At 43.0% G+C, this 27,595-nt stretch overlaps 1 protein-coding gene across 3 annotated transcripts in view; it reads left to right on the top strand.

Moving 5' to 3' along the window:
- dlgap1a (discs, large (Drosophila) homolog-associated protein 1a) overlaps window positions 1-27,595 on the top strand; it is a 648,178-nt gene that overhangs the window by 494,176 nt on the left and 126,407 nt on the right. For all 3 annotated transcript variants that reach the window (XM_055634211.1, XM_055634209.1, XM_055634210.1), the window contains 2 exons: window positions 1,278-1,455; window positions 1,551-1,791. In XM_055634211.1, coding sequence (XP_055490186.1) covers window positions 1,278-1,455; window positions 1,551-1,791 — 419 coding nt within the window. The remainder of the gene's footprint in view (window positions 1-1,277; window positions 1,456-1,550; window positions 1,792-27,595) is intronic.

The following is a 27,595-nucleotide window of genomic DNA, read 5'->3' as shown; positions in this document are numbered from 1 at the left end:
TGTCTCTCCTTTCCCTGCATATCCATCTGCCTATCTAAAAGCCTCTTAAACGCCACTATCTTATCGGCTTCCACCACCAACCCTGGCAGTGCATTCCAGACACCCATTGCCCTTTGTGGGGAAAAATTTACCCCGCACCCCGTTAAAGTATTTTTAAATGAATGAATGAATAAGTTTATTTTGGCAAGTATTCACATACAAGGAATTTGCCTTTGTGCTCCGACCGCAAGTGACAACATGACATACAGTGACAATTAGGAATGGCATAATATTAAACATTAATAATATTAAGCATTTTGAGCGACTGAATACCACTGGAGGATCTTGATCATTTCTGGATTGCTTTTCAATTCTAATATTGCAAAACTGCGATTCTCTACAATAATCTTTCATAAATTATTAAGAAAAACACTAATTTTTGAGTAGAGTGTAACTCATTGTTATCTTAGTTGACTGGTGTTTCACCCACCCACACATGCAAAGTGGAGAGTATGTTACAACTAGTGGGAGAGTCTAGGACCAGAGCTCATAGCCTCTGAATAAAATAATGTACCTAAAGAAAGGAGATGAGGAGGAATTTCTTTACTCAGAGGGTGGTGAATCTGCAGAATTAATTGCCACAGACAGCTGTGGAGGCCAAGTCAATGAATATTTTTAATGTGGAGATTGACAGATTCTTGATTAATAAGGATATCAGGGGTTATGTGGAGAAGGCAGGAGAATGGGGCTGAGAGGGAAAGAGATCAGCCATGATTGAATAGCAGTGTGGACTTGATGGGCTGAATGATCTGATACTGCTGCTACAACTTATGAACTTGTGAATAGATCGGGTAAACACAGAGTAGGGTAATCGAGAGCCAGAGGACATAGGTTTAAATTGAAGGGGGGGAAAGTTTTAATGAGAACCTGAGAGGTACCTATTTTACACAAAGGATGGTGGGTGTATGGAACAAGCTGCAAGAGGAGGTAGTTGAGGTAGGTACTATTGCAACGTTTAAAAGACAGTTGGAAGTTGGACGGGTACATGGATAGGGAAGCTTTAGCAGGATATGGGCCAAATGCAGGCAGATGGGACTAGTTTTGACGGGGCATGTTGGGCGGCATGGGGCCGCAGGACCTGCTTCCACGCTGTGTGACTATTTGACATATCTGTGTTCATAAATTATAAAGAAAAACATGAATTTTACAGTGGAGTACTGCTCATAATTACCTTGGTTGATTGTTGTTTCACCCACCCACACGTAATGCAAAGTCATCCCTTCTTTTCCCCCCCCGAGGATATCCAGCGAACACTCCCCCAAACTTCAGATACGAAGCCACAGCTACTTGCGGGCGGTCAGTGACGTTTCGATCAACAGAAGTTTGGATAGTTTGGATCCGGCGGTGCTTCTCGCCTCACCTAAGTTTCGCTCCCGCAACGAGAGTTACATGAGAGCCATGAGCACCATCAGCCAGGTAGACCAAAGACGGTGATTTTGTAGAATAAAAGCTTTGTGATACCCGGCTTACTCTGAACTAAAGGTCATTTAGCGTTGATCTATCTTCCACAGGTGAGTGAAGTGGAAGTTAATGGGCAATTCGAGTCTGTTTGCGAGTCGGTATTTAGCGAGCTGGAGTCGAAGGCGGTGGAGGCGTTGGATCTACCGATGCCGGGGTGTTTCCGTATGCGAAGCCACAGCTATGTGCGGGCCATCGAGCGTGGATGCTCGCAGGATGATGAATGTTTGTCACTTAGGTCTGCGTCACCACCTCGAACCACCACCACCGTGAGAACTATCCAAAGCAGCACTGGTACGTTCTTGAGCCATCTCCCTCATCAACCGTATCGCATTACCCCTAGAATATGTGGTGCGTGTTTGCATGTTTCTCTGACTGTCTCTCTATGTTGGGCTGTGGGGAATAATGAAAATGATGCTATGTTTTATAATGAAATAATAATAATGAAAATTAAGCTATGTTTAATAATGAAATTTAATAATGAAAAAATAATAATGAAAATGATACTATGTTTAACAATGAAATTTAATAATGAAATAATAGTAATCAAAATGATGCTATGTTTTTCTTCATTAATTCAATGTATATCTCCATAATTAGGAATCTATGATACGATGTAATCTCTTAACATAAAATGTACTGTCCCATTTTCTTCTCAAAATGTAGTAGATTGCTAAATATGGGCAAACGTCAGTATTCTCTTACTTTTAATTTAGGAAACGAATTGTGGATCCCCATGCTCTTTTTTGGAATTAGTCTACTTTTACAACTATGAACTTGAATAGGACTCCATAAATGCAGCAAATTTTCAATCTTTTGCTACAGAACATTCATGGATGGCTCTTGGCTATCCCTCAAAACATTTCACACATAGGAATCTGAGGGGTAACTTTTTCCACACAAAGGGTGGTGTCTGTATTCTTACTCCCTTCTAATCTAAAGATTCATGGGAATCTCCATTCAATATCTAAATACCATTGTTTCGATCCTCACTGAAGCCACGCATTCTCAGAAAGATGCTATCACTTGTGCGTGTGTGTGATTTTGCCCTGAGATTTTAAATTCACAGTGGCATGGCGATAAAGTTGCTGGCTCACAGTGCCAGAGAAACGGGTTTGACCCTGACCACGGGTGCTGTCAGTGTGTAGTTTGTACATTCTCCCCGTGACCTGCGTGGGTTTTCTCCGGGTGCTCTGGTTTGCTCCCACACTACAAAGATGTACAGGTTAAATTGGCCTAAGTAAAATTGGGTGCAGGATAGTGTGGGGATCGCTGGTCGGCGTGGACTCGGTGGGCTGAAGGGCCTGTTTCTGCTCTGTATCTCTAAAACTGGAACTAAAACTAAAAACTAATTCTATTGCAATTATCGCATGTATTTATTTCTGGAACTGCCTGGTGAATCATGTGTTTGGCTCAAGAATTTTTCAACCTTTGTGACTTTCCATATTGTTATTGTTGCATTAATCAGGCAAGGAAGAAGTACAGATAAAATTAAATTGTAATAACTAAGCTAGAGTATTTATAAATATGTGTGGGATTGCATTAATTATTATTAAATAGGCAACATTCTGTCATGAAAGGTTTCATAATACAAAGAATAAAATTAATGAGTAGGAAGGAACTGCAGATGCTGGTTTAAACTGAAGATACCTGTAGACACAAAAAGCTGTGAAGAAGGGTCTCAACCCAAAATGTCACCCATTCCTTCTCCCCTAATAAATTCAATGATGTCTATTCCCAGCAATGGAGCTTCAAGCACTAGAACATGGTTCAGTACTGCTAAGGACTATATTTTAACCTGTGTTCTGTGTTAGTAACACTCCATGCCAAGAATACAGCATCACTCAGTATATGTATGGGAAGGAACTGCAGATGCTGGTTTATACTGAAGATATACCAAAAATGGTGGTGTCATTCAGCGGGTCAGGCAGCATCTCTGTAGAAAAGGAATAAGCGAAGTTTCTGATCAGAACCCTTCTTCAGATTGAAAGATAGAGGTGGGGGTAGGAGGGGAGACTGGAGGCGAGAAAAGGCCAGAACAAAACGGGGCCAGCAAGAGATGACCTCGGAAAGAGTGGAGTACATAACTGCCCTTTGTTGACTGGGGAAGATGGTTCCGACCCAAATCGTCACTTAATCTTTTTCTCCAGAGATATTGCCTGACCCACTGAGTTACTCCAGCATTTTGTGTCTATCTCTCAGTATATAGTTCTCTCCCATATACCTGCCTTTGCAGAATGTATCATTTTGTGTCCTGTTTGAACCCAAGATGAGTTTCAAATCAAGTATCCCTGATATCAATGAGAACAACTATTTGTTCATATTAGAGTCATAGAGGCACAGTGGTACAGTGTGGAAACAGGCCCTTCGGCCCAACTTGCCCGCACCGGCCGAAAAGTCCCAGCTACACCAGTCCACCTGCCTGTGTTTGGCCCATATCCCTCCAAACTTGTCCTATCCATGTACCTGTCTAACTGTTTCTTAGATGTTGGGATAGTCCCAGCTTCAACTACCTCCTCTGGCAACTTTTTCCATACACCCACCACCCTTTGTGTGAAAAGGTTACCCCTCAGATTCCTATTAAATCCTTTCCCCTTCATCTTAAACCAACAGTATGTGCTCTGGTCCTCGATTCCCATTCTTTGCATCTACCCAATCTGTTCCTCTCATGATTTTATACACCTCAATTAGATCACCCCTCATCCTCCTACGCTCCAAGGAATAGAGTCCCAGCCTACTCAACCTCCCCCTATAGCCCAGACCCTCTAGCCCTGACAGCATCATTGTAAATATTCTCTGTACCCGATTATTGTAGTTTTCCCTGATTTCAGTTTGCCTGTTACTGAAACATGTATCCACATGCTGCTTCTTTTAGACTGGATTATTCCAATGAACTCTTAACCATTTAACAACCTCTTTCTACGAACTCTGAAAGTCAAACAATCCAATTATGGGTTGTAGAAACAAAGAACTGCAGAGGCTGGTTAACACACAAAAGGTGACAAAGTGCTTGAGTAACTCAGCAAGTCAGGCAGCATCTCTGGAGAACATGGCTGGGCCTGAAGAAGGATCTCAACCCCAAACATCACCCATCTGAGTTCTCCGTCGATTGCCTGACCTGCTGAGCTACTCCAGCACTTTGTTTCCTCAAGTATGTGTTAGAAACATAGAAAATAGGTGCAGGAGTAAGCCATTCGGCCCTTCAAGCCAACAGTATTCCATCTCCCATCAAGTGCCATTCACACATCATCTATGCTAACCTACATTGACTTTATCTTGTCATAGGTCATCAGTGATAGGAGCAGAATTAGGCCATTTGGCTCACAAAGTCTACTCCGCCATTCAATCATGGCTGATCTATCTCTCCCTCTTAACCCCATTCTCCTGCCTTCCGCCCATAATCCCTGACACCCGTACTAATCAAGAATATATCTATCTCTGCCCTAAAAATATTCATTGACTAGGCCTCTGCAGCCTTCTGTTGGAATGAATTCCACAGATTCACCACCCTCTGACTGAATACATTTCTCTTCATCTCCTTCCTAAAGACCAGAAGTGGTGGCGCTGTTAACAGCTGCGGCTTGCCTGCAGTCCGTCTGTCTTTACTTTTTTTTGTTGGTTTTTTTGTCTTGTTTTGGCTAAGTTTTAGTTTATTAGGTTGTGTTATGGGGGGGTGGTGAAACATGTTTTTTTTTGTCTCTCCCTTCGGGGGAATGCGACTTTTTCTTGTCTTATCCCCTTCTCTGCCTCTGTCTGCGCTGAGGCCTAATGGCGGAGCTGGCGGTCTCCAACCTGCGACCGACCTCGACGCTCTGGAGGTAGAGCCAGCCAGGACTTTCCAACGCAAGGCTGGCCGACTTCGGGGCTGAGGCAGCGGTGGCCCGACTCGCTGATGCAGCGTCCCAGCTTTCGGCAGCAGCCCGGAGCTGAGACTGCGGGACTCGAAGCTGTTGCAGCGGCCCGGAGCTGAGACTGCGGGACTCGAAGCTGTTGCAGCGGCCCGGGGCTGGGGCAGCGGGACTCGGAGCTGGAGCTGAGCTGCAGCGGGACTCGGAGCTGAGGAGCTGATGCAGCGGGACTCGGAGCTGAGGCTGCGGGACTCGGAGCTGTGGCTACGGGACTCGGAGCTGATGCAGCGGGACTCGGAGCTGATGCAGCGGGAATCGGAGCTGAGGCTGCGGGAATCGGAGCTGTGGCTGCGGGACTCGGAGCTGATGCAGCGCGACTCGGAGCTGATGCAGCGGGACTCGCGTTCCGGCTTTCGGCAGCAGCGACATCACCACGGAGGTCCGCTGGACTGGAGAGCGGAATCGGCCTGGATCGATCGCCTCAGCGCAGAGGGAGAACAAGGAGGGAAGAGACAGAGACTAAGGCTTTTGCCTCCATCACAGTGAGGAGGTGCTTGGTGAACTCACTGTGGTGGATGTTAATTTGTGTTTATTGTATGTTTTGTTATTTATTGTTATTGTATATGACTGCAGGTAACGTAATTTTGTTCAGACCGAAAGGTCTGAATGACAATAAAGGGATCAAATCAAATCAAATCAAATCAAACATTCTTTAATTCTAAGGCTATGACCTCTAGTCCTAGACTCTCCCACCAGCGGAAACATCCTCTCTACATCCACTCTCTGCAAGCCTTTCGCTATTCGGTACTTTTCAATAAGGTCCCCCCACATTCATCTAAACTCCAGTGAATACAAGCCCAGTGTCGTCAAACGCTCCTCATATGTTAACCAACTATCCAAATGTCTCTGTAATCTGCCTGTTCACTATCACTGTAATCTCCTTTAAAATATCTGCATTTCTCCAATTCTGGCCTTCTGATCATCCCCCAATTTGATTCCTCCACCATTGATGATATACGTTTAGTATCCTAAGCTCTGGAATGGGGCATAGCGGTAGGGCTGCTGTCTTGCAGAGCCAGGTACCTGGGTTCGATCCTGACTATGGGTGCTGTCTCTATGGAGTTTGTACCTTCTCCCTGTGACCGCATGGGTTTTCTCCGATTGCTCCAATTTCCTCCCGCTCTCCAAAGATGTATAGGTTTGTAGGTTAATTGGCTTCTGTGAAGATTGTAAATTATCCCTAGTTTATAGGATAGCGTTAGTGCTATGAGGATCGCTGATCCGCGCAGACTCGGTGGGCCGAAGGGCTTATTTCCGTGCTGTATCACTGAAGTCTAAAGACTAAAGTCATCCACTAAACCTTCCTCACTTTTAAAGTTTCTCCTTTAGATCTGAATCTTTGACTAAGCTTCTGCATGTCCAACCCAATATTTCGTTATGTGGTGCATTATTTGGCAATACTACTGTGAAATGCCTTGGGAAAGTTTGCTTTGAAAAAGGTCCAACACATATATATAAACAACAAACAATATACTCAGCAAGCCAGGCAGCATCTGTAGCGGGAAATAAATAAACGTGTCCAATAATTTCCCTCGAAAGATGCTGCCTGACCCGCTGAGTCCCTCCAGCCTTTGTTTTTTTTTGCTCAACATTCCAGCATCTTAAGTCTCTTAGGTCTCCCTGTGAATATACCTATACAATTTTAGTTTTTGTTGCAGTTGCTCTGTGTTAAATTGTGTTTGCATGAGAGAATTTAGTGGAGTAGAAGCATTGGTAACTTTTCCTGACATCTATTTTAACCTCCAGAGAAACAATTTCATGCATCAATTGTGCTGAATAATCTTGTGGAAAAAGGTACTGTAAAACTTTTACAATTCCGCACTCAGTGGACACTTTGAAATTCAATGTGGTGTGTGTTCTTTAAAGAATGTATTCCAGTGTATGAATAGCTGACACAAATGTGATTTGGTGGGTGTGCAGCACCAAACCAACTGACTGAATGGATCTGCGGATGAAATCTCCTTTTTATCTTGTATCTTTCCTTGGTTTTTTTTTGGGGGGGGTTATTTGTAAGAGAAGAGCATGTTGTAAAAAGAAATGTTTAATTGGTGAGCTCTTTAATTCCTCCTCTGAGATGCCTCGGCTCAGCTGAAGCTCGCTGTGTATAACTCCGTTAATATATCATCAGGAGCTGTAGCCACTGCTTCTAAAGAGCGCTCTCTAGTGTACTGTTTTTCCATACACTATGATGTATCCATCTCATGAACTGCAAGAGGCCACTTAATGTTAGTTCCTGGTCAATTTTCTCAATTCTATTTATCTTCTGTATCAGTGAATTAATTTTAAAGCAATGACCGTGCTTAGAATCCTTCTCATTTTAGTGGGGTTTTGATAAATGAATGATGTTTGAGTTTAGTGTATTGTCACGTGTACAGAGGTACAGTGAAGAGCTGATGAGGTTACTGCTATGGAAGGGAGCTGAGTATGAGATTGAGTTTAGGTTTAGTTTATTGCCATGTGTGCAGAGGTACAGTGAAAAGCTTTTTTGTTGTGTGCTAAGCAGTAGTGGAAAGAAAATACGTCATTACAATCGAGTCATACACGATAAAGGGAATAATGTGAATAGCCAAGAAAATCTGCGTCATCAGGTTTTTGAATGACAAAGGTCAATGTACCGAAATCCTTCTTGATCACCGTTATATATTTTAAATCAGACTATCATGTTTATTGTTCCATTTTCCTTTTTACTTGCTAGTAATAAAACCATTTTGCCCCCATGCGAAGCTCTCTGCAAACTCTACCAGATAAATAAAGTTGTGTTGTTGCCAACTTTAGCTTTCAGTAGCTGCAGAAACAAGATAATGATGAGTCATTATGTTATAACCTATCATTATGTTCTTTCATTTATCAAGCATTATCTCTCCAGGTAATAAAATTAGATCTCCACATCTATGTCGTCTTCTCAATATAATGAACATTTATTGATTCAAATAATAATGTACTTAAATGGTCTGTCCCACTTACGTGACTTATTCAGTGACTGCTGGCACCCGTCATAGGTCACCAAAAATGTTCAACATGTTGAAAATTCAGCTACAACTCTTTGGGTGACTAGTAGACTACTCATGACCATACAGGCGACACCCTGGCGACATGTCGCAGGGTGAGGCCTGTATGGTCATGAGTAGTCGCCCAAAGAGTCGTACCTTGTTCTGGTCGCCGCTGGATTTTCAACATGTTGAAAATTTTCGGCGACCTGTAACGACCTATGACGGGTGCTGGTAGTCGCCGAAAAAGTCACGTAAGTGGGGCAGGCCCTTAATGCTGCACTCTGAAGAATCTATGCCTGCTGCCATTTTAATCACACATTGTTAAGGCAGGGTAAGCAAGGTGGCACGGCGGTAGAGTTACTGCCTTACAGCGCCAGAGACCCAGGTTCAATCTGTATGGAGTTTGTCCCATCTCAGGGTGACCTGCGTGGGTTTTCACCGGGAGCTCTGGTTTCCTCCCACACTCCAATGACATACAGGTTTGTAGATTAATTGGCTTGGTAAGATTGTAAATTGTCCCGAATGTCAGTAGGGTAGTGTTCGTGTACGGGGCACTAGTCAGCATGGACTCGGTGGGCCGTAGGGCCTGTTCCAACATTGTATCTCTAAACTAAACTAAACTAAACATAAGATGCAATAGGGATAATGCTAGAAATAATACAATTGCTGTATAATAACATGATTGGTACATCAAAGTAATAATATCTGCCCCACTTATGTATCTCCCAAGTAGCAGCAATTAGAAAACCTGGAGGCAAATACATTTGGGGTGGAGGTGGTCCAGAAAATTCAGTCATTTTTGGCTTGTTTATAACTTCCTTGAAGTTCATTAAGGTGCAATGGTTCTCCTGCATTTTCTATAAGGGAATCTACTACTTGACAGCACCTTCATGCATTAGGAATTCTGCTCCCACTTGTTGGATGGATTTGGGTACAAATCTGATGGTTGAAATCAAACAGCCCATTCCTCATGCCAGACATGATAATTGCTACCTATCCACATCCAGTTTATTTCTGATCGAGTGTATACTAAAAAACGTTACGGAGCAGACTGAAGGTCTGAATGAGTGAACAAGTCTAAAAGATTGAATGAGTCTGAAGAAGGGTCTCGACCCGAAACGTCACCTATTCCTTTTCCCAAGACCTGACCTGCTGACCTTGTCTGACCTGCTGAGTTACTCCAGCATTTTGTGTCTATCTTCACTGAAAAAAGATACCATGATTTTAAATTAATTCCTTAGGACAACTGTTAAGCATCAAGTTATTATAAAACCTCATATTGTGCTTCTTGTGCATGACTCCAGTATAGTTATAGTTTATTAGCCTAAATTTACTATGCCTGATTGAAATAATAAATAACAAGTTTATTTGTATTTCACTTGTAAAAAATAATTCCTGCCTCTCCCTGTACATACCCTGTGTTTGGAGGGTAATATAATCACCGATTAATTGTTGTAATTCGGAGATAAAGGACAAGTGCTGGAAATTAGCTGGATTACACTCACAAGAAGGAATTACATTGTAGACACAAAGAACTGCAGATGCTGGTTTGCAAAAAGAAAGATAAGGTGCTGGAGTAACTAATTCAATGGAGGCACCATCTCTGGAGAATACGGATAGGTGGTGTTTTGGGTTGGGACAATTCTTCGGGTTCTTCTTTCAAGGGAATTCCATTGTTAGGATCGAAAACCTACCATTGATACTAATATTTACTTTTTGAGAACATTATTTTTTTAATCTTAAATTTTAAGTCCAATTTCCACTGAATGGATTCTTTAAATATGATGAAGTGTATGTGCAGTCAGAATAGACACAAAATGCTGGCGAAAGTCAGCGGGTGAGGCAGCATCTATGGAGAGAAGGAATTGGCGACGTTTCGGGTCAACACCCTTCGTCAGACTGAGTATTGAGTATAGAAATTGGGAGGTCAAATTGCAGTTATATAAGACGTTGGTGAGACCACATTTAGAATATTGTGTTCAGTTCTGGGCACCATGTTATAGGAAAGATGTTGTCAAGCTGGTAAGGGTACAGAGAAGATTTGCGAGGATGTTGCCAGGGCTAGAGCGTGTGAGCTATAGGGAGAGGTTGAGTAGGTTGGACTCTATTCCTTGTAGTGCAGGAGGATGAGGGGTGATCTTATAGAGGTGTATAAAATCTTGAGAGGAATTGATCAGGTAGATGCACAAGTCTCTTGCCCAGAGTAAAAGAATTGGGGACTAGAGGACATAGGTTTATGGTGAAGGGGAAAAGATTTTATAGGAATCTGAGGGTAACTTTTTCACATAAAGGGTGGTGGGTGTATGGAACAAGCTGCCAGAGGTGGTAGTTGAGGCTGGGACTATCCCAACATTTAAGAACCAGTTAGACAGGTACATAGATAGGCCAGGTTTGGAGAGATATGGACCAAATGCAGGCAGGTGGGACTAGTGTAGCTGGGACATGTTGGCCAGTGTGTGCAAGATGGGCCGAAGTGCATGTATTGTTATATCACTCCATGACTCTATGCATGCTTGTCAATTTTAAACTGAAAATAAATTACTAATCCCTGTAAATAATGTAAGTGCTCTAGTTATGGATGGAGGTAGTCAAAACACCTGGCACTATATGCATAAATGTCAGTGATATCATTCCCTGTTTGTAGGCATGTACATGGGCTGCAGACTTATGCTTGGCTTAAATAAAAAGCAATGAAGTAAATCACTGCTAAAAAACGTCATATTGTGTTTTCCAGCATGCCATCCTTCTCTTTTCCACAACAAAGTTATGAGGGTCAGAAGCAAATTATTTTATTAATAGTCCCGATATATGTATCAAGTAAATATTATGAGGCTGCAGTCATAATCACTTTAATATCCATTCATCTCATGTGTTAATGCTTTGAATTAGTCCTGTATGAATAATTCTTCAGACACAACTGATTAACTGCAAGTAATTATAAAACCTCATATTATTTCTTTGTGCATGACTCCGGGATACTTTTAGTTTATTAGAACACATTTGCTATGCTTGATTGGAATAATAAGTAACAAGTTTATTTGTATTTAACTGCATCACAGAAAGATACAGCACGGAAACAAGCCTTTCGGGGAGATGAATGCAGGCAAAGTGGCGCAGCAGTAGAGCTGCTGCCTCACAGCGCCAGAGACCCAGATTCCATCCTGACTACTGGTGTTGTTTCTGCAGTTTGTACATTCTCCGGGTGCTCCGGTTTCCTCCCACAGTTCAAAGACATATTGGTTTGCCTGTCTTCTGTAAATTGCCCGTAGAGTGTGTCGGATGCGAGACTGGAATGATATAGACCTAGTATACGGATGATCAATGGTTGGCATGGACTAGGTGGGCTGATGGTTCTGTTTCCACATTGGATCTCTAAGCTAAACTAAATGGTATTGATTAAGAAGGATCTCGACCTGAAATGTCATCCTTTCCTTCTCTCCAGGGATGCTGCATGTCCCGCTGAATTATTCCAGCTCTGTTTGTCTCTCATAAGTGGTATTGATTGCTGTGCTCTGAGATCCAACATATACTCAGTAGCACGGTGGCGCAACAGTAGAGTTGCTGCATTGTAGCACTTGCAGCGCAGGAGACCCAGGTTCGAACCTGACTGTGGATGCTGTCTGTACGGAGATGTACGTTCTCCCCGTGACAGCATTGGTTTTCTTCAAAGACATACAAGTTTATAGGTTGATTAGCTTGGTATAAATGTAAAATGTCCCTAGTGTGTGTATTAGTGTTAATGTGCTGGGATCGCTGGTCAGTGCAGACTCGATGGGCAGAAGGGCCTGTTTCTGCATCATATCTCTAAACTAAACTAAACTAAACTAAACCAATGATGTCCTTTTGTGTCATGAAGAAATACACTTTTAATTTTAAAATATTATGCCCAAAAAAAAAATCTGTTTGGGAAAGACCAGAAAAAGAAACATGGAACAAAAGATAAAACAAGAATTCCAGTTCTGGTGTCTACGCTCTCTCTATTTCTTTTAAACAGAGTTGGTATTCTTATCTTCTGATCTACGTAACAGGATGGTACAATTGTTCCCACAAAGTTTCTCGATTGAGCTAAATTGAGCCTCTTTATATGCATGAGTCATAGAATGTTAAAGCTTTCAAATTACACCATTCATACATATTCATTCGCATAGTCACACCTGCCAGATGCCAGAATACAAAATAATTAGAAAACCCAAACCAAATGAATTTAAATGCACTGAGAATGCACTTGAATGTCAGTGTGGTGCTCTGTAACGAGTGGGATGCATATAATATTTATATATTTTAGTTTCCTTCATCTGTGCCTCAAAATACACTGCAATTTCAAACCATCTGGCACCTTTCATTAACTGAGTTTTATAGATATAATCTGAATAAAGTTGTAACTATGTGCCCATTAATAGCACACATATGAATCAAAATTAAAATAGTTCTATGATTGGCACATGCCCTGTAATGTATGTAACATGTATTATTAGATGTAATGTGTGCTCCCTTAAGAATGTGATGACCAATTGCTCTCTAGGTATTTTGTTACAGTATGAATAGTGAACCCATTGCTTGTGTGAGAGCAGGCATATAACAAACAGTGGCATGACTCTCTTAGTGAGTTTAATTTAGTTTTGTTTTGTTTAGAGATACAATGTGGAACCAAGCCCTACGGCCCACCGAGTCCGCACTGACCAGCGATCCCCGTACACTAGTGCTAACCTACACACTGGAGACAATTTACAATTTTCACTGAAGCCTATTAACCTACAGACCTGCACGTCTGGAGTGTGGAAGGAGACCGGAGCACCTGGAGAAAACCCACGGTCGCAGGGAGAACATACATACTCCGTACCGACAGCACCTGTAGTCAGGATCAAACCCAGGTCTTTGGCGCTGTCATTTTGTTCATTTAATATGTTGGCTATCCTCCAGCATCTTACAGTGAGAGGTGTCAGTCGATGAAAATATAATTGCAGTTTTGGAGATTATCAAAGCTCACTCGGAGTCACGTGAGTGACTACGTGAAGACCCCTCCAGCACACATGCGCGACATAGCGTCTCACGCAGTGCAACAGCGACGGATGGGAGCACGAGCTCTCCCGCAACAAGTTTAAAAACGGGACCTCCAGGTAAGTAAAACTTAAGTAAAACTAGGAAAAGGGGAGATGCAGCGAGACCTGGGTGTCATGGTACACCAGTCATTGAAAGTAGGCATGCAGGCGCAGCAGGCAGTGAAGAAAGTGAATGGTATGTTAGCTTTCATAGCAAAAGGATTTGAGTATAGGAGCAGGGAGGTTCTACTGCAGTTGCACAGGGTCTTGGTGAGACCACACCTGGAGTATTGTGTACAGTTTTGGTCTCCAAATCTGAGGAAGGACATTATTGCCATAGAGGGAGTGCAGAGAAGGTTCACCAGACTGATTACTGGGATGTCAGGACTGTCTTATGAAGAAAGATTGGATAGACTTGGTTTTATACTCTCTAGAATTTAGGAGATTGAGAGGGGATCTTGTAGAAACTTACAAAATTCTTAAGGGGTTGGACAGGCTACATGCAGGAAGATTGCTCCCGATGTTGGGGAAGTCCAGGACAAGGGGTCACAGCTTAAGGATAAGGGGGAAATCCTTTAAAACCGAGATGAGAAGAACTTTTTTCACACAGAGAGTGGTGAATCTCTGGAATTCTCTGCCACAGAGGGTAGTCGAGGCCAGTTCATTGGCTATATTTAAGAGGGAGTTAGATGTGGCCCTTGTGGCTAAGGGGATCAGGGGGTATGGAGAGAAGGCAGGTACGGGATACTGAGTTGGATGATCAGCCATGATCATATTGAATGGCGGTGCAGGCTCGAAGGGCCGAATGGCCTACTCCTGCACCTAATTTCTATGTTTCTATGTCTATGTTTCTAATGAGAATATATAACAATGAGAACAATGAGAATTCTGAAAATATATGGAAAAGGATTCTATTTTGAAATCCTTTGGCAATCTTCATTGCATGCAATATTTTAGACAGTCAAGAGAGGGCAGGCAACATTCATCTATCAGGAAAGGACACAAAGTGGTGGAGTAACTCAATAGGACAGGCAGCATCAATTAAGAATTTCTATTCCTTTTCTTCAGAGATGCTGCCTGAACACTGAGTTACTCCCAGCTTTTTGTGTCTATCTCTGGAGAACATAGTAGGTCGAGGCCCTACTTCAGACTCTTTGTGTCTATATTTGTCTAATAAAAATGAATCCATAGTAAAATTCAAAGTAACAGACATCAGTATAGTTTACAAAAATATGAAATGAATTATGATAGCTGGATTTTATGATCAAACTGGATTTTAAATGCATTTCATAATCAACGGCAACTTTAGCAAAAGCCATAGAGACATAGAGCACAGAAACAGGCTCTTCAGCCCAACACATCCATGCCGATCAAAATAGCCCATCTAAGCTTGAGTCCTGGCAACATCCTTGTAAATCCTCTCTGCACTCTTTCCAGTTTAATGGCATCTTTCCTATTGCATTGTGACCAAATCCAAACACTCCAATACTCCAAATGCAGCCTCGCCAACGCCTTGTACAACCGTAACATAACATCCTAACTTCTATATTCAATTCCTTGACTGATGAAGGCCATTGTGCCAAAAGCCCTGTCATGATACACTTTCAGGGAACTGCATACCTGGGGTACTTCTAGATCCCATTACCCAATACTTACTAGGAGACTACCATTCATTGTGAAGGCCCTAACCTGATTTGACTTCCCAAAATGCAACACCTCACATTTAAATTAACTTGGATACATCTCAGATGCAGTATAAGTGTATAGCAGTAGTACACTGAGACAGCTGAGACAGTATACAGAGTCACCAATTTGGCACCATTTTTAAGTCCCAGTTTTTGTAAGTGCAGGGATCTTGACCTGACCCTGTTGTTTTAAGTTCAAGCATCTTGACCTGACTGTGAAGGTCTGTTTTCCTGGTGGCTTTGCAGGGTCGGCCTGGCCAAGTGTAACCGTGGTGTCCTCCACCGCTGTTCCACCGCTGTGGGTCACGTTTAACCCAGGTGCTTGACCTCTTGGAGCGGCCCCGGTCCAGCCAAGCCCCAGGCTGCTGCAGGGCCTCCAGAGGCCCACTCCACCGTCGAGACCCTTCTACTCTAAATAGCTGTCGAGCCGCCATGATGTAATTGTGGTCCAAATGTATATATGACCCAGCCAATTTGTTCAAGTACATTGGTACATTGCTTAGTGCTACCCTACAGAGTGTTGGTACGTCATAGACCTTTTGGACCAGAGAAGAAATACTTTGCTAAAAATAATAGGCCAATGAGAACGACATTGGTGTTCAGTTACTTACAGTGTAACATGTAATTTGATGCTGGTCAAGGAGACCCAAGTAGTTTGATATTTGACCATTAAGAATGCAGAAATATATTTTGTTGCATGTACTAATAGTTTGTGTGCTGCAGCACCTGTAGTTTTATGAAAATGCTCCTGATACATTATTGGAATCCATAATGTCAGGAAAAATCTCAAGAATCTCAAGGTTGAACAAGTTAGGGCTTTATTCTTTGGAGCGCAGAAGGTTAAGGGGGGACTTGATAGAGGTTTTTAAAATGATGAGAGGGATAGACAGAGTTGACGTGGAAAAGCTTTTCCCACTGAGAATAGGGAAGATTCAAACAAGGAGACATGACTTGAGAATTAAGGGACATAAGTTTAGAGGTAACATGAGGGGGAACTTCTTTACTCAGAGAGTGGTGGCTGTGTGGAATGAGCTTTCAGTGAAGGTGGTGGAGGCAGGTTCATTTTTATCATTTAAAAATAAATTGGATAGTTATATGGATGGGAAGGGAATGGAGGGTTATGGTCTGAGCGCAGGTATATGGGACTAGGGGAGATTATATGTTCGGCACGGACTAGAAGGGTCGAGATGGCCTGTTTCCGTGCTGTAATTGTTATATGGTTATGATATTGTGGTTCAAATAATGTAATGTATAACAAATGTATAATGTACAATGTACAATGTAATGTATACAGTAAGTGATAACAAAGGCCATTACTTAGGAAGTGCAACTGCATGAGAATTTAATTGCACATGGTAATAAAGGAACCAATGAACCATTGGAACAACCAAAATTAGGAAAAAAGGAACTGCAGATGCTGGTTTACCAAAGAAAGACACAAACGTTGAAGTAACTCAGCAGGCCAGGCAGCATCCCTGCAGAACATGGATAGTGGCTTTCTTCAGATTCCCTTGAGTCTGAAGAAAGGTCCCGACCCGAAACATCGCATATCCATGCTGCCTGACCCACTGAAATACTCCAAAATGTTGTATCTTTCAGTGAGTTGGAACAACACTCTATTCACATGCAGGCTCATGAAACAATAGGGACTCCAGCTAAAAGAAGGCTGAATGCAGTAATTTTGACAGAAGGTTTCTTAAGGAATAATAAGGAGGTAATGGTAGACACATAAAGTTGAAGTAACTCAGTGGGACAGGCAGCATTTCGGGAGAGAAGGAATGGGTGATGTTTAGGGTCGAGACCCTTCTTCAGATTTCAATGATGATTTATAGGAAGGTGATTTATAGGAGATGATTTAGGGATATGGGAATAAACCCAAATGATTATGGAGAAAACATGCTATGTGTTAACTGAGATTCCAGTGCATCCTCTCCACTTGGTCAGAAAGACAAATCTGAATAAAGACAAATGGGAACTGAGTAAGATTTTGGTAAATAGACTAAAAATGCATCATTGGAGCTCAGTCACTTACCACACAACATGTAATACGAAGTGCAAGGAGGAACTGCAGATGCTGGTTCACACCATAGATAGCCACAAAATGCTGGAGTAACTCAGCAGGCCAGGCAGTATCTCTGGAGAGAAGGAATGGGTGACTTTTCAGGTTGAGCCCCTTCTTCAGACTGAAATATGATGCTGCCAAATGAGACTATTGGACAAAGGACAAGGACAAAGGACAAAGGACAAAGGACATTTATTGTCACATACACCAATTGGTGTAGTGAAATTGCAGCACACCAATAAAAATAAAACACAACATTAAAGAATTTAACATTAAAAATAATAACATCCCCCCACAATGATTCCCACTGTGAGGGAAGTCAGCAAAGTCCAGTCCTCTTCCTCTTGTTCACCCATGGTTGTGCCTATTGATGCCTCCACAGTGGGCCACGACGGCGGTCCGATGTTTCAGGCCCTCTCACCGGATGATGGAGCTCCGGCATCAGAGGAACACTCTCAGCGCCTTGGAGTGTCTGGAACAGCCGCTTGCTGCCAGAGACTCCCGTAGTCCACAGGCCGCGCTGGTCGGAGCTCCGACACTGACGATCTCGGCGAGAGATCCCAGGGTCGGCGGTGTTTGAAAGTCAGCGCCGCCCGCGACTGGACGCACCGCAATGACAGCTTCGCGATGTAGGAGTCGACGGTCACAGCACTCTGGACCATACCACATGTCGACCCAGGTAAGGCATCGCCCGCTCCGCCCTGGTACTTTAGCATTGCGCCGCAGAAGCTGAAGTTCTGGCCGGTCCTGTTGGTAGGCCGCGAGGAGAGGGGGGCGAAGATGCGGCTCGGAGGAAAGAGGCATCTCGGACCAGGTAGGGACTGAGAAAAACAGTTTCCCACTCCCCCCCCGCCCCCCCCCACATAAAAAGACTAGTGGACCTCCAAAACAAAACACACTAAAACATTTTAAAAAGGTTGAAGGGCCGAACAGCTGCAGGCAGGGCAGCCATACTTGATGGCGCCCCCACTCATGAGCAAATTATTTTGATTCTGCTGTAGGTAATTTGCAAAGGAAGTGCAGATACTGGTTTGTAAAGAAAGACACAAAATGCTGGAATAACACAGCGGGTCAGGCAGCATCTCTGGAGAATGTGAATGGGCAACATTTCCAGATGGGACCCTTCTTTACACTTAGTGTTTGATTATTAAGAATCTAGCAATGCATTTTTGTTTAGCAAGTACTAGTTGTTCAGGTGCTGCAGTGGGTGTAGCATTGTGAAGAGGCTCCAACTGCCTTATTAGATCCCAGAATGTCTGGGATCTCGAATGCATGGTTGGCTTTATCTTTTTAAAAACATTCAAAATAAAGTTTATTCAGGCTAAAAAATATATACAAAACAAAATTCCTCCAACATTCTCCACGGTACACATATACAGTGCCCTCCATGATGTTTGGGACAAAGAACCATCATTTATTTATTTGCCTCTGTACTCCACAATTTGAGATTTGTAATATAAAAAAATCACATGTGGTTAAAGTGCACATTGTCAGATTTTAATAAAGGCCATTTTTATACATTTTGGTTTCACCATGTAGAAATGACAGCAGTGTTTATACATAGTCCCCCCATTTCAGGGCACCTGGAACACAGCATTGTTTGGGACACAGCAATGCCATGTAAATGAAAGTAGTCATGTTTAGTATTTTGTTGCATATCCTTTGCATGCAATGACTGCTTGGTCTGCGATTCAAGGACACCATCAGTTGCTGGGTATCTTCTCTGGTGATCCTCTGCCAGGCCTGTATTGCAGCCATCTTTAGCTTATGCTTGTTTTGAGGGCTAGTCCCCTTTAGTTTTCTCTTCAGCATTTAAAAGGCATGCTCAATTGGGTTCAGATCGGGTGATTGGCATGGCCACTCAAAAATTGACAATTTTTTAGCTTTGAAAAACTCCTTTGTTGCTTTAGCAGTATGTTTGGGATCATTGTCTTGCTGTAGAATGAACTGCCGGCTAATTTTGAAGCATTTGTTTGAACTTGAGCAGATAGGATGTGTCTATACACTTTGGATTTCATTATGCTACTACCATCAGCAGTTGTATCATCAATGAAGATAAGTGAGTCAGTACCTTCAGCAGCCATACATGCCCAGGCCATAACACCCCCACCACCGTGTTTCACAGATGAGGTGGTATGCTTTGGATCTTGAGTAGTTCCTTCTCTCCTCCACACTTTGCTCTTGCCATCTCTCTGATAAGTTAATCTTCATCTCATCTGTCCTCAAGACCTTTTTCCAGAACTGTGGTTGCTCTTTTAAATACTTCTTGGCAAACTGTAACATGGCCATCCTATTTTTGCGGCTGACCAGTAGTTTGCATCTTGCAATGTAGCCTCCGTGTTTCTGTTCACAAAGTCTTCTGCAGACAGTGGGCATTGAGAAATCCACACCTGTGTCCTGAAGAGTGTTTCTGATCTGTGGGACAGGTGTTTGGGGATTTTTCTTTATTATAGAAAGAATTCTTCTGTCATCAGCTGTGGAGGTCTTCCTTGGCCTGACAGTACCTTTGCGATTAGTAGTGCTCTCTTTCTTCTTAATGATGTTCCAAACAGTTGATTTGGGTAAGCCTAAGGTTTGGCTGATGTCTCTAACAGTTTTATTCTTGTTTCTCAGTCTTATAATGGCTTTTTTGACTTTCATTGGCACAACTTTGGTCCTCATGCTAATAAACAGCAATAAAAGTTTCCAACGGTGATGGAAAGACCGGAGGAAAGACTAGGTGCTGAGAGCTCTCTTATACCTGCATTAAGGAGGCATTTAACCAAACCAGAGCAATTACAAACCTCTATGTGTCCCAAACATTATGGTGCCCTGAAATGGGGGGACTATGTATAAACATGGTGAAACCAAAATGTGTAAAAATTGCCTTTAATAACATTTTATTTTATGCACTTTAACCAAATGTGATTTTTTTTTTCTTTTACAAATCACAAATTGTGGAGTACAGACGCAAATAAATAAATGGTGTTTTTTTGTGCCAAACATTATGGAGGGCATTGTATAAGGAGATGTTGGGTAGGCTAGGACTTTATTCCTTGAAATGCAGGAGGCTGAGGGTGATCTTGTGGAGGTATGTAAAATTATGAGAGGAACAGATAGGATGAATGCACAGAGTCTTTTTCTCATGGTAGGGGAATCAAGAACCCCAGAAGACACAGATTTAAGGTGAGAGGGGAAAGATCTAATAGGAACCTGAGGGGCAGTTTTTTCACACAGAGGATGGAGGGTATGTGGAAATAGCTGCCAGAGGAAGAAGTTGAGGCAGGTGGCATCAAAACATTTGGACGGGTACAGGATAGGATAGGGTTGGAGGGCTAAGCATCAAATGGGACTAGTTTAGATGGGACATCTTGGTCTGCCTCGGCAAGTTGAGCTGAAAGACCTATTTCTGTCCCATATCTATTACTTTACATATGAATAAATAAGAAACAGATGCATTACAACTACAAAACAAATGCAATTTTTACACTCTTGTAAACTCGTTTCTCATAATAAACAGTATTATAATAAACAGTATCATACTAACAGTATCATAATCTATAACACAAAATCGTCGTATTGCTTGGGGACTCTCCTTTCACGTTTTGGTCTACCAATTGACACAGAAGCATCAGAGTCTGTTGAATCTGCCAAAGTGTTGTCACCCAGACACCTTCTCTGCTCACCACCTGGGTTGCAGCGTGCTGCCTCTGGAACTCTGGTCTCCACCTCGGAAATGTCGTCTGGCCCCTCTGAATCAGTAGCTCTTGGTGGATTTTGGGCTACCTCATTTTGAGTGTCTCTGGCCATGTACTTCTTGACCCTCGATACATTTCTCTTGTAGATAACACCTTCTGGAGATTTGACTGGCACCATGCTGCCGCTCCTCGATACAACATTGTATGGCTGGCAATGGTAAAGAGTGTCTATCTTACCGCCATCATCTCGCCTCACAAGCACATCATCCCCAGGAATTATTTCAGTGCCTGGCTCCTCGTTTCAAGTCGGCATACCATTTTGCCGCATCTTTCTTCTCTCAGCTCCTGGTCTTCCATGATCTTTCGCACTTCAGGTATTTTAGTGCAAATTTTCCTTCCAAACAAAGCTTCTGCTGCACTTAACAGTACCTCCTTCCAGTTTTCCCCTTTGGCATGGGCGATTCATATCCTCTTCTCTATGGACTGGTTTTGTCTCTCTAATTCTCCGTTAGCTTGTGGCCATTTTGGAATCATCTTATGATGATGGATGCTGTGATTCTCATGTATTCAGCAAACGTCTCGGAAACAAACTGGCCCATTGTCGGAGTATAATGTAACAGGCAACCCGTGTCTGGCGAAGATCTCTGCTAATGCCTGTAAAGTCTTTTCTGCTGTAGTTGACTTCATCACTGCATACTCATAGTACCTGCTATAGTAGTCTAGCACTACCATAATTGATTCACCTGTTAGAAGTGGTCCAAGAAAGTAAACAGCTATGTCAACCCATGGTCCTGTTGGCAACATTGTACTTCTAATTGGTTCTGGTGGGTTGCTCCTGCTTGTGATTTAATTGTGATTATGATACTGTTAGTATGATTTGTCAAGACATCCGTGACATGTCTTGACAAATATTCTGGCATCTTTCTCACAACCTGGCCACCACACTCACCACGCTCCGCAAATTCTGTTTAGTTCCGACGATGCCTAAATGTCCCTCATGAGCTAATGACACGATCCTTGGTCCTGTGGGATCACCAATCTGCTACCTCTCAGCACACACTGACCAATTACACAAAATGTATCTTTTATGGGAACATATACTTTGTAAGGGCATTGATTCCATTGCCCACTGTGTATATGCTCTCTGATATCTTTGAGTTCAGGATAATGTTCTGATTCCTTTTCAACTTCCCTCGTTGTCACGGCTCCTGGTGTTGAATGAATTGCGACGAATCGCACAAAGTTCTCCGCTTCCATCTCTAGCGTGGATGTTGCTTCCAGCTGTTCATCCTTCAACAGTCCCGACAGTGGGTCCACAATGTTTGCTTTCCCAGCAATGTGGACTACTTTGTACTTGTACTGTTGGAGTCTCAGCACCCAACGTTCTATTCTGGCACATGGCTTCGACCTTGTTGAATAGATCACTTCCAGCAGCTTATGATCTGTAACAAGTTTAAATTCAGTGCCATACATGTATGCATGGAACCTTTCACAGGCCCACACTAGTCCCAGTGCTTCTTTCTCTGTTTGAGAATACCTTCCCTCCACGCTGGTTAACAATCGACTGGCATATGCTCTGATTCTGGGCCCATCTGCATGTGTCTGTACCAACACTGCTCCTAAGCCGACCGGACTAGCATCTGCTATGACTTATGTTGGTGCAGCTGGATCATAATATCCAAGGGTTTCTGCACTCATTAGACTCTGTTTCAGTGATTTGAATGCCAGTCGCTGTTCACTACCAAACTGGAACGGTAAGTCTTTCCTGGTCAACTTTCTCAGCGGATCTACCAGTGTAGCAACATTTGGTATAAATTTTGCACAATAATTGACCAGTCCCAGAAAACTCCTCATCTCGGTTGCATTCTGAGGTTAACGTGCATCTGCAACAGCTTTCACTTTAGCTTTGGCTGGGTTCAGCCCTTCACTTGTGAGTCTGTGTCCCATGAAATCCATCTCAGTGACGCCAAACTTGCACTTGTCTTCATTCACAGTGAGACCTGCTTCTTGAAGATTAGTCAACACTAGCTTCAACCTCCTGTCATGCTCTTCACGAATTGATGCATGAACCATGATGTCATCTGATGTGTTTGCTACACCTGGTACACCTTGAATCACTCTGGATTTTGTACTGATAGATCGCGGGGGCAGCTTTGATTCCAAACATCAGTCTTTTGTACCAGTACAATCCGCAGTGAGTGAAGAATGTTGTCACCTCTCTTGACTCTGGATGTAATTCCAACTGATGATATCCCCACTTGAGATCAATTTTGGAAAACACTTTACTGGTTGATAACTCTTGTCGCACCTCATCAACCGCAGGAATTGGGTGTCTCTCTGATTATTGCCTCATTGGCTCTCCTCATGTCAATGCACAGTCTAATGTCATAATTGGGTTTTGGCACAATCACAATGGACTCACTCATGGTGTCGAACGTTCAACTGGTTCAATAATGTCCTGATCAATCATCTCCTTGATTTTAGCTTCTACTTTTCCACGAAGTCCAAATGGCATTCTCTGCACCGGTTGAGCTATCGGCTTGACATTTTCATCAATGGCTAACTTCACTTGCCGGCCTTTCAATTTCTCAACCCCTCGGAATACTGAATGACATTCCTGCCTCATGTCATTATATGACTGCACTGAATTGACATGCACTCCAATGTGAAGCACTCCCAGCTCTCGAGCTGTATTTCTACTCAGCAGAGGTTCGCCCTTCTCCTTTATCACCATGAATTCTGCTTCAGTTTCTCTATCTCTGACTTCTACTTTAGCCGTGAAGCATCCAATGGTCTGCAATGGTTTAATTGCAGTGTATGGATATAACTTCCTACTGCACCTCCTCGACGAGCATTTGATTTTCTGCTGTTTCAAGCATTCCCAAAGTGATCTGTCAATTACGTTGCTGTTGCTACCAGAATCTACAATCACTGGCACTGTAACACCTCTGATGGTCACTGCAACTTTCTCGTGATGGCTCTCATTCAATGCAAACTGATAATTCCTTTTAACAGCATGCTCACCAGCTTCATCACTGTCTTCCTCACTTCCGAAATCACCTTCTATGTGACGGACATGACCTTTCTTTTTCTGCCAAGGTCTGTCTTTATTCTCACTGGAGTTCCCTTTCTTGTTGTCTTGTCCCTGGCCTTATTTTTACATTTCTTTGCAATATGATCTTTATCACCACATTTCCTACATGTTCTACCTTTTGCTGGACAACATGCATCTTTCCCTATGTGACCCTTTTTGCCACACCTGTAACACTCGATCTCACGTTCAGGCATACTTCTTGGTCTTCTGTCTGCTGGTTAACTTGCCCAGTCTTGGAATCTTTCAATTTCATGCTGTGAAATTGTCCCTCAAAAGCATCCAGTGCTGCTGCAATCGACAAAGCATCATTAAGGTTTAACTCACCCCCTTTTTCTAGCAGCCTTCTCCTGAGCTTGTCTAGCCTACAATGCTGGACAACCTGATCCAATATCTGGTTTTCCACATCAGCAGCCACATATTTGCACCCTACAGCCACCTGTCTGAGTCTCATCACAAATTGAGCAACAGTCTTGCCCTCTTCCTCCATTGTTTACGGAATAAATGGTGTTGAAATGTAGCATTCGGCACTGCCACTTAATGACTGTTCAAAGCATCAACGGCTTTCTTATAGTCTTCCTCCATTCCTGTATCAGGGAGAATTTTAAACATTTCTCGAACTGCTGGCCCTACGGTGAAAAAAAGCAATGCTCTCGCTGCGCCTTCTGCCCTGACATACTCTCCTCAGGAAAGAGCCATCGACTGTCGGCGTAAGCTTCGAATTCCTCCAGCCAAACATTCCACCTCACGCTGACGGTACTCGGATCACAAGTGTGGAACTCCACAAAGTGCTAAGAAATCAACTCCAGTGACTGCCATTTTTTTAAAAAATCTCTTTCCAGCTCGAAGCCACGGATTCAGAATCCAAAATATCTGAAATATCCTCGTCGTCAATGTCACATCCTGGCCTTAGATGTGGAATAATAACGATACTGACACAATATTTAGAGGTTACATTCCTTGGTCTCCGTGTTTATTATCTCACTCAGCCATGATATCCTGCCTAGGCCTACACAGTGCACATACGATCTGACCTCCGTCATCTGGCACAAAGGTCATGATATTTGCATATCATCATCATGACTCATCGTCATGACAAGGCCCAACTAATTTTTTATAAATGTTTAACATTACTGAGAACTATACAACTGTCCCTTATGTTAAAATGGTCTTTAAATTATGTTAGAATGTCACACTATTGACATTACATTTTACTTTTACATGCCTGCTTCTGGATCAGATGTTGCAGTTGATTGATGTCGCAAATCTCCAATCTCTGAAAATGTTAAAATTTTCTTTTCTTTTCCAGTATCCAAATCTTTTGTGCATGTCCTTGTGCTAAGTCTTGAGGAACAGAACAGGCCAGGTCTGAAAAGCTGACCACAATTCTGAAAGAAAAACAGAAATTGTTAGTCAGGCAATACCTGCAGAAAGAGAAACCATTAATATTCCATGTCTGAAGAAGGATCTCGACGCAAAACGTCACCCATTCCTTCTCTCCAGAGATGTTGCCTGTCCCGCTAAGTTACTCCAGCATTTTGTGTCTACCTACGATTTAAACTGCAGGTCTGCAGTTCCTTCTGACACAATATTTCATGACCCTTCATTAAAACTAAGAAAGTGAGAAACAAGTCAGTTTCACTAGTGGAAAAGCTAGGGGAGGGCAATAGGTGGAGCCAATTACATTTATCTGATCAAGTGAAGTATTATTACAATTAAAGAATAGTTTCAAACAAATTAACCAGAACAGCCGAACCAGCAGGTCGAGGAAGTGGCGGCGCTGTTGAACAGCGCTGTTGAACAGCTGCGGCTCGCCTGCAGTCCGTCTGTTTTTACTTTTTTGTCGTTGTTTTTATGTCGCTGTTTTAGTTAAATTTTAGTTTATTTCGTTGTCTCTGTACTGTACACTGACAATGACAATTAAAATTGAATTTCTTTCTGGTAACCTACTTCCTCCGGGTGGCGGCGCTGTTGAACGTATGCCCTCGCTTGCAGTCCGTCTGTTTTTACTTTTTTGTCGTTGTTTTTTGTCTTGTTTTACTTAAATTTTAGTTTATTAGCTTGTGTTATGGGGGGGGGGGGGGGAAACATGTTTTTTGTTTCTTCCTTCGGGGGACTTTTTCTTGTCGTTTCCCCCTTCTCTGCCTCCGTCTACGCTGAGGCCTAATGGCGGAGCTGGCGTTCTCCAACTGCGACCGACCTCGAGGCTTCGGAGGCAGAGCCAGCCAGGACTTACAACACGAGGCTGGCCAACGGGGCTGAGGCGGCGGCGGCCCGACTCGCTGATGCGGCGTTCCAGCTTTCGGCAGCGGCCTGACTCGGTGCTGAGGCTGCGGGACTCGGAGCTGAGGCAGCGGTGGCCCGACTCGCTGAGGCGGCGTTCCAGCTTTCGGCAGCGGCCCGACTCGGAGCTGAGGCTGTGGCGGGCTGACTTGGAGCGGAGACGGCGTTCCGGCTTTCGGCAGTTGCGATATCACTTCGGAGGTCCGCTGGACTGGAGGGTGGCATCTTCAGCCTGGATCGCCTCAGCGCAGAGGGAGAACAAGGAGGGAAGAGACAGAGACTAAGACTTTTGCCTCCATCACAGTGAGGAGGTGCTTGGTGAACTCACTGTGGTGGATGTTAATTTGTGTTTATTGTATGTTTCGTTATTTATTATTATTGTGTGTGACTGCAGGCAACAAAATTTCGTTCAGACCAAAAGGTCTGAATGACAATAAAGGAATCAAATCAAATCAAATCAAATCAAATCAAAATGTGCTGCAATTGTTCTTTGGTCTGTGTGATGTCGTATAGCAAAATTCAGCTGGTCAGGTAGCATCAGTAGGAATGGATAGGTGACGTTTAGGGTCGAGACACTTCTTCAGACCTATCCGAAGTCTGAAGGGCCCTGACCCGAAACATAGTCTAAACATTCTCTCTACAGATGCTGCCTGACCTGCAGAGTTATTGCAGTGTTTTGCTCATCGTTCCAGCTTCTGCATGTTCCTTGTGTCTTTGTAATGTGGTATAATCTGGCCTACAGGGAAATGCCAACTACATTACTCTGCCTGTGGTGTGGCTTTTCCTGGAATGTTAGATCCAAGAAGCTTTCAGCCTCCCCGTGACTCTGAATGTCCCTCAAAATCCGGATCTTGAGGTCAACTTTAAGCAGCTGAAAGTACCATCTAGTGGTTCACCAGAAAACATGGCCTGTCCATAAGTTCTCACATGATGCAGGAATTGCACCCAACAGTTATCAGCTGCTCACCTATTATTTCAAAACTATTCCCTCATTTTAGAATCTAGTCAGATGTTATTTAATCCATTTGTTTTGATTAATGATTCAAAATTTTGGGTCTGTGGTCTCTATTTCCTGCGATCTCTCTCAGAATATTCCTTGCTTTAAAATATCCAGAACAGTATCTGTTTCCTCACTTCACCAAACTCTCCCACTCATCAAATTCCACATTTAGTATGTGTAGGAAGGAATTGCAGATGCCGGTTTACACCAAAGATAGACACAAAAAACTGGAGTAACTCCAGTCCGGCATTGTGGCGCAGCGGTGAGTTGCTACTTTACAGAACCAAAGACCTGGGTTCAATCCTGACTATGGGTGCTGTCTGTATGGAGTTTGTACGTTCTCCTTGTGACCACGTGGGTTTT

This window comes from Leucoraja erinacea, chromosome 4 (genome assembly GCF_028641065.1).
Source record: "Leucoraja erinacea ecotype New England chromosome 4, Leri_hhj_1, whole genome shotgun sequence".
In the NCBI taxonomy this organism is placed as follows: domain Eukaryota; kingdom Metazoa; phylum Chordata; class Chondrichthyes; order Rajiformes; family Rajidae; genus Leucoraja; species Leucoraja erinaceus.
Note: the sequence above shows the minus strand (reverse complement) of the source record. Positions and strands in the feature narration are given on the sequence as shown.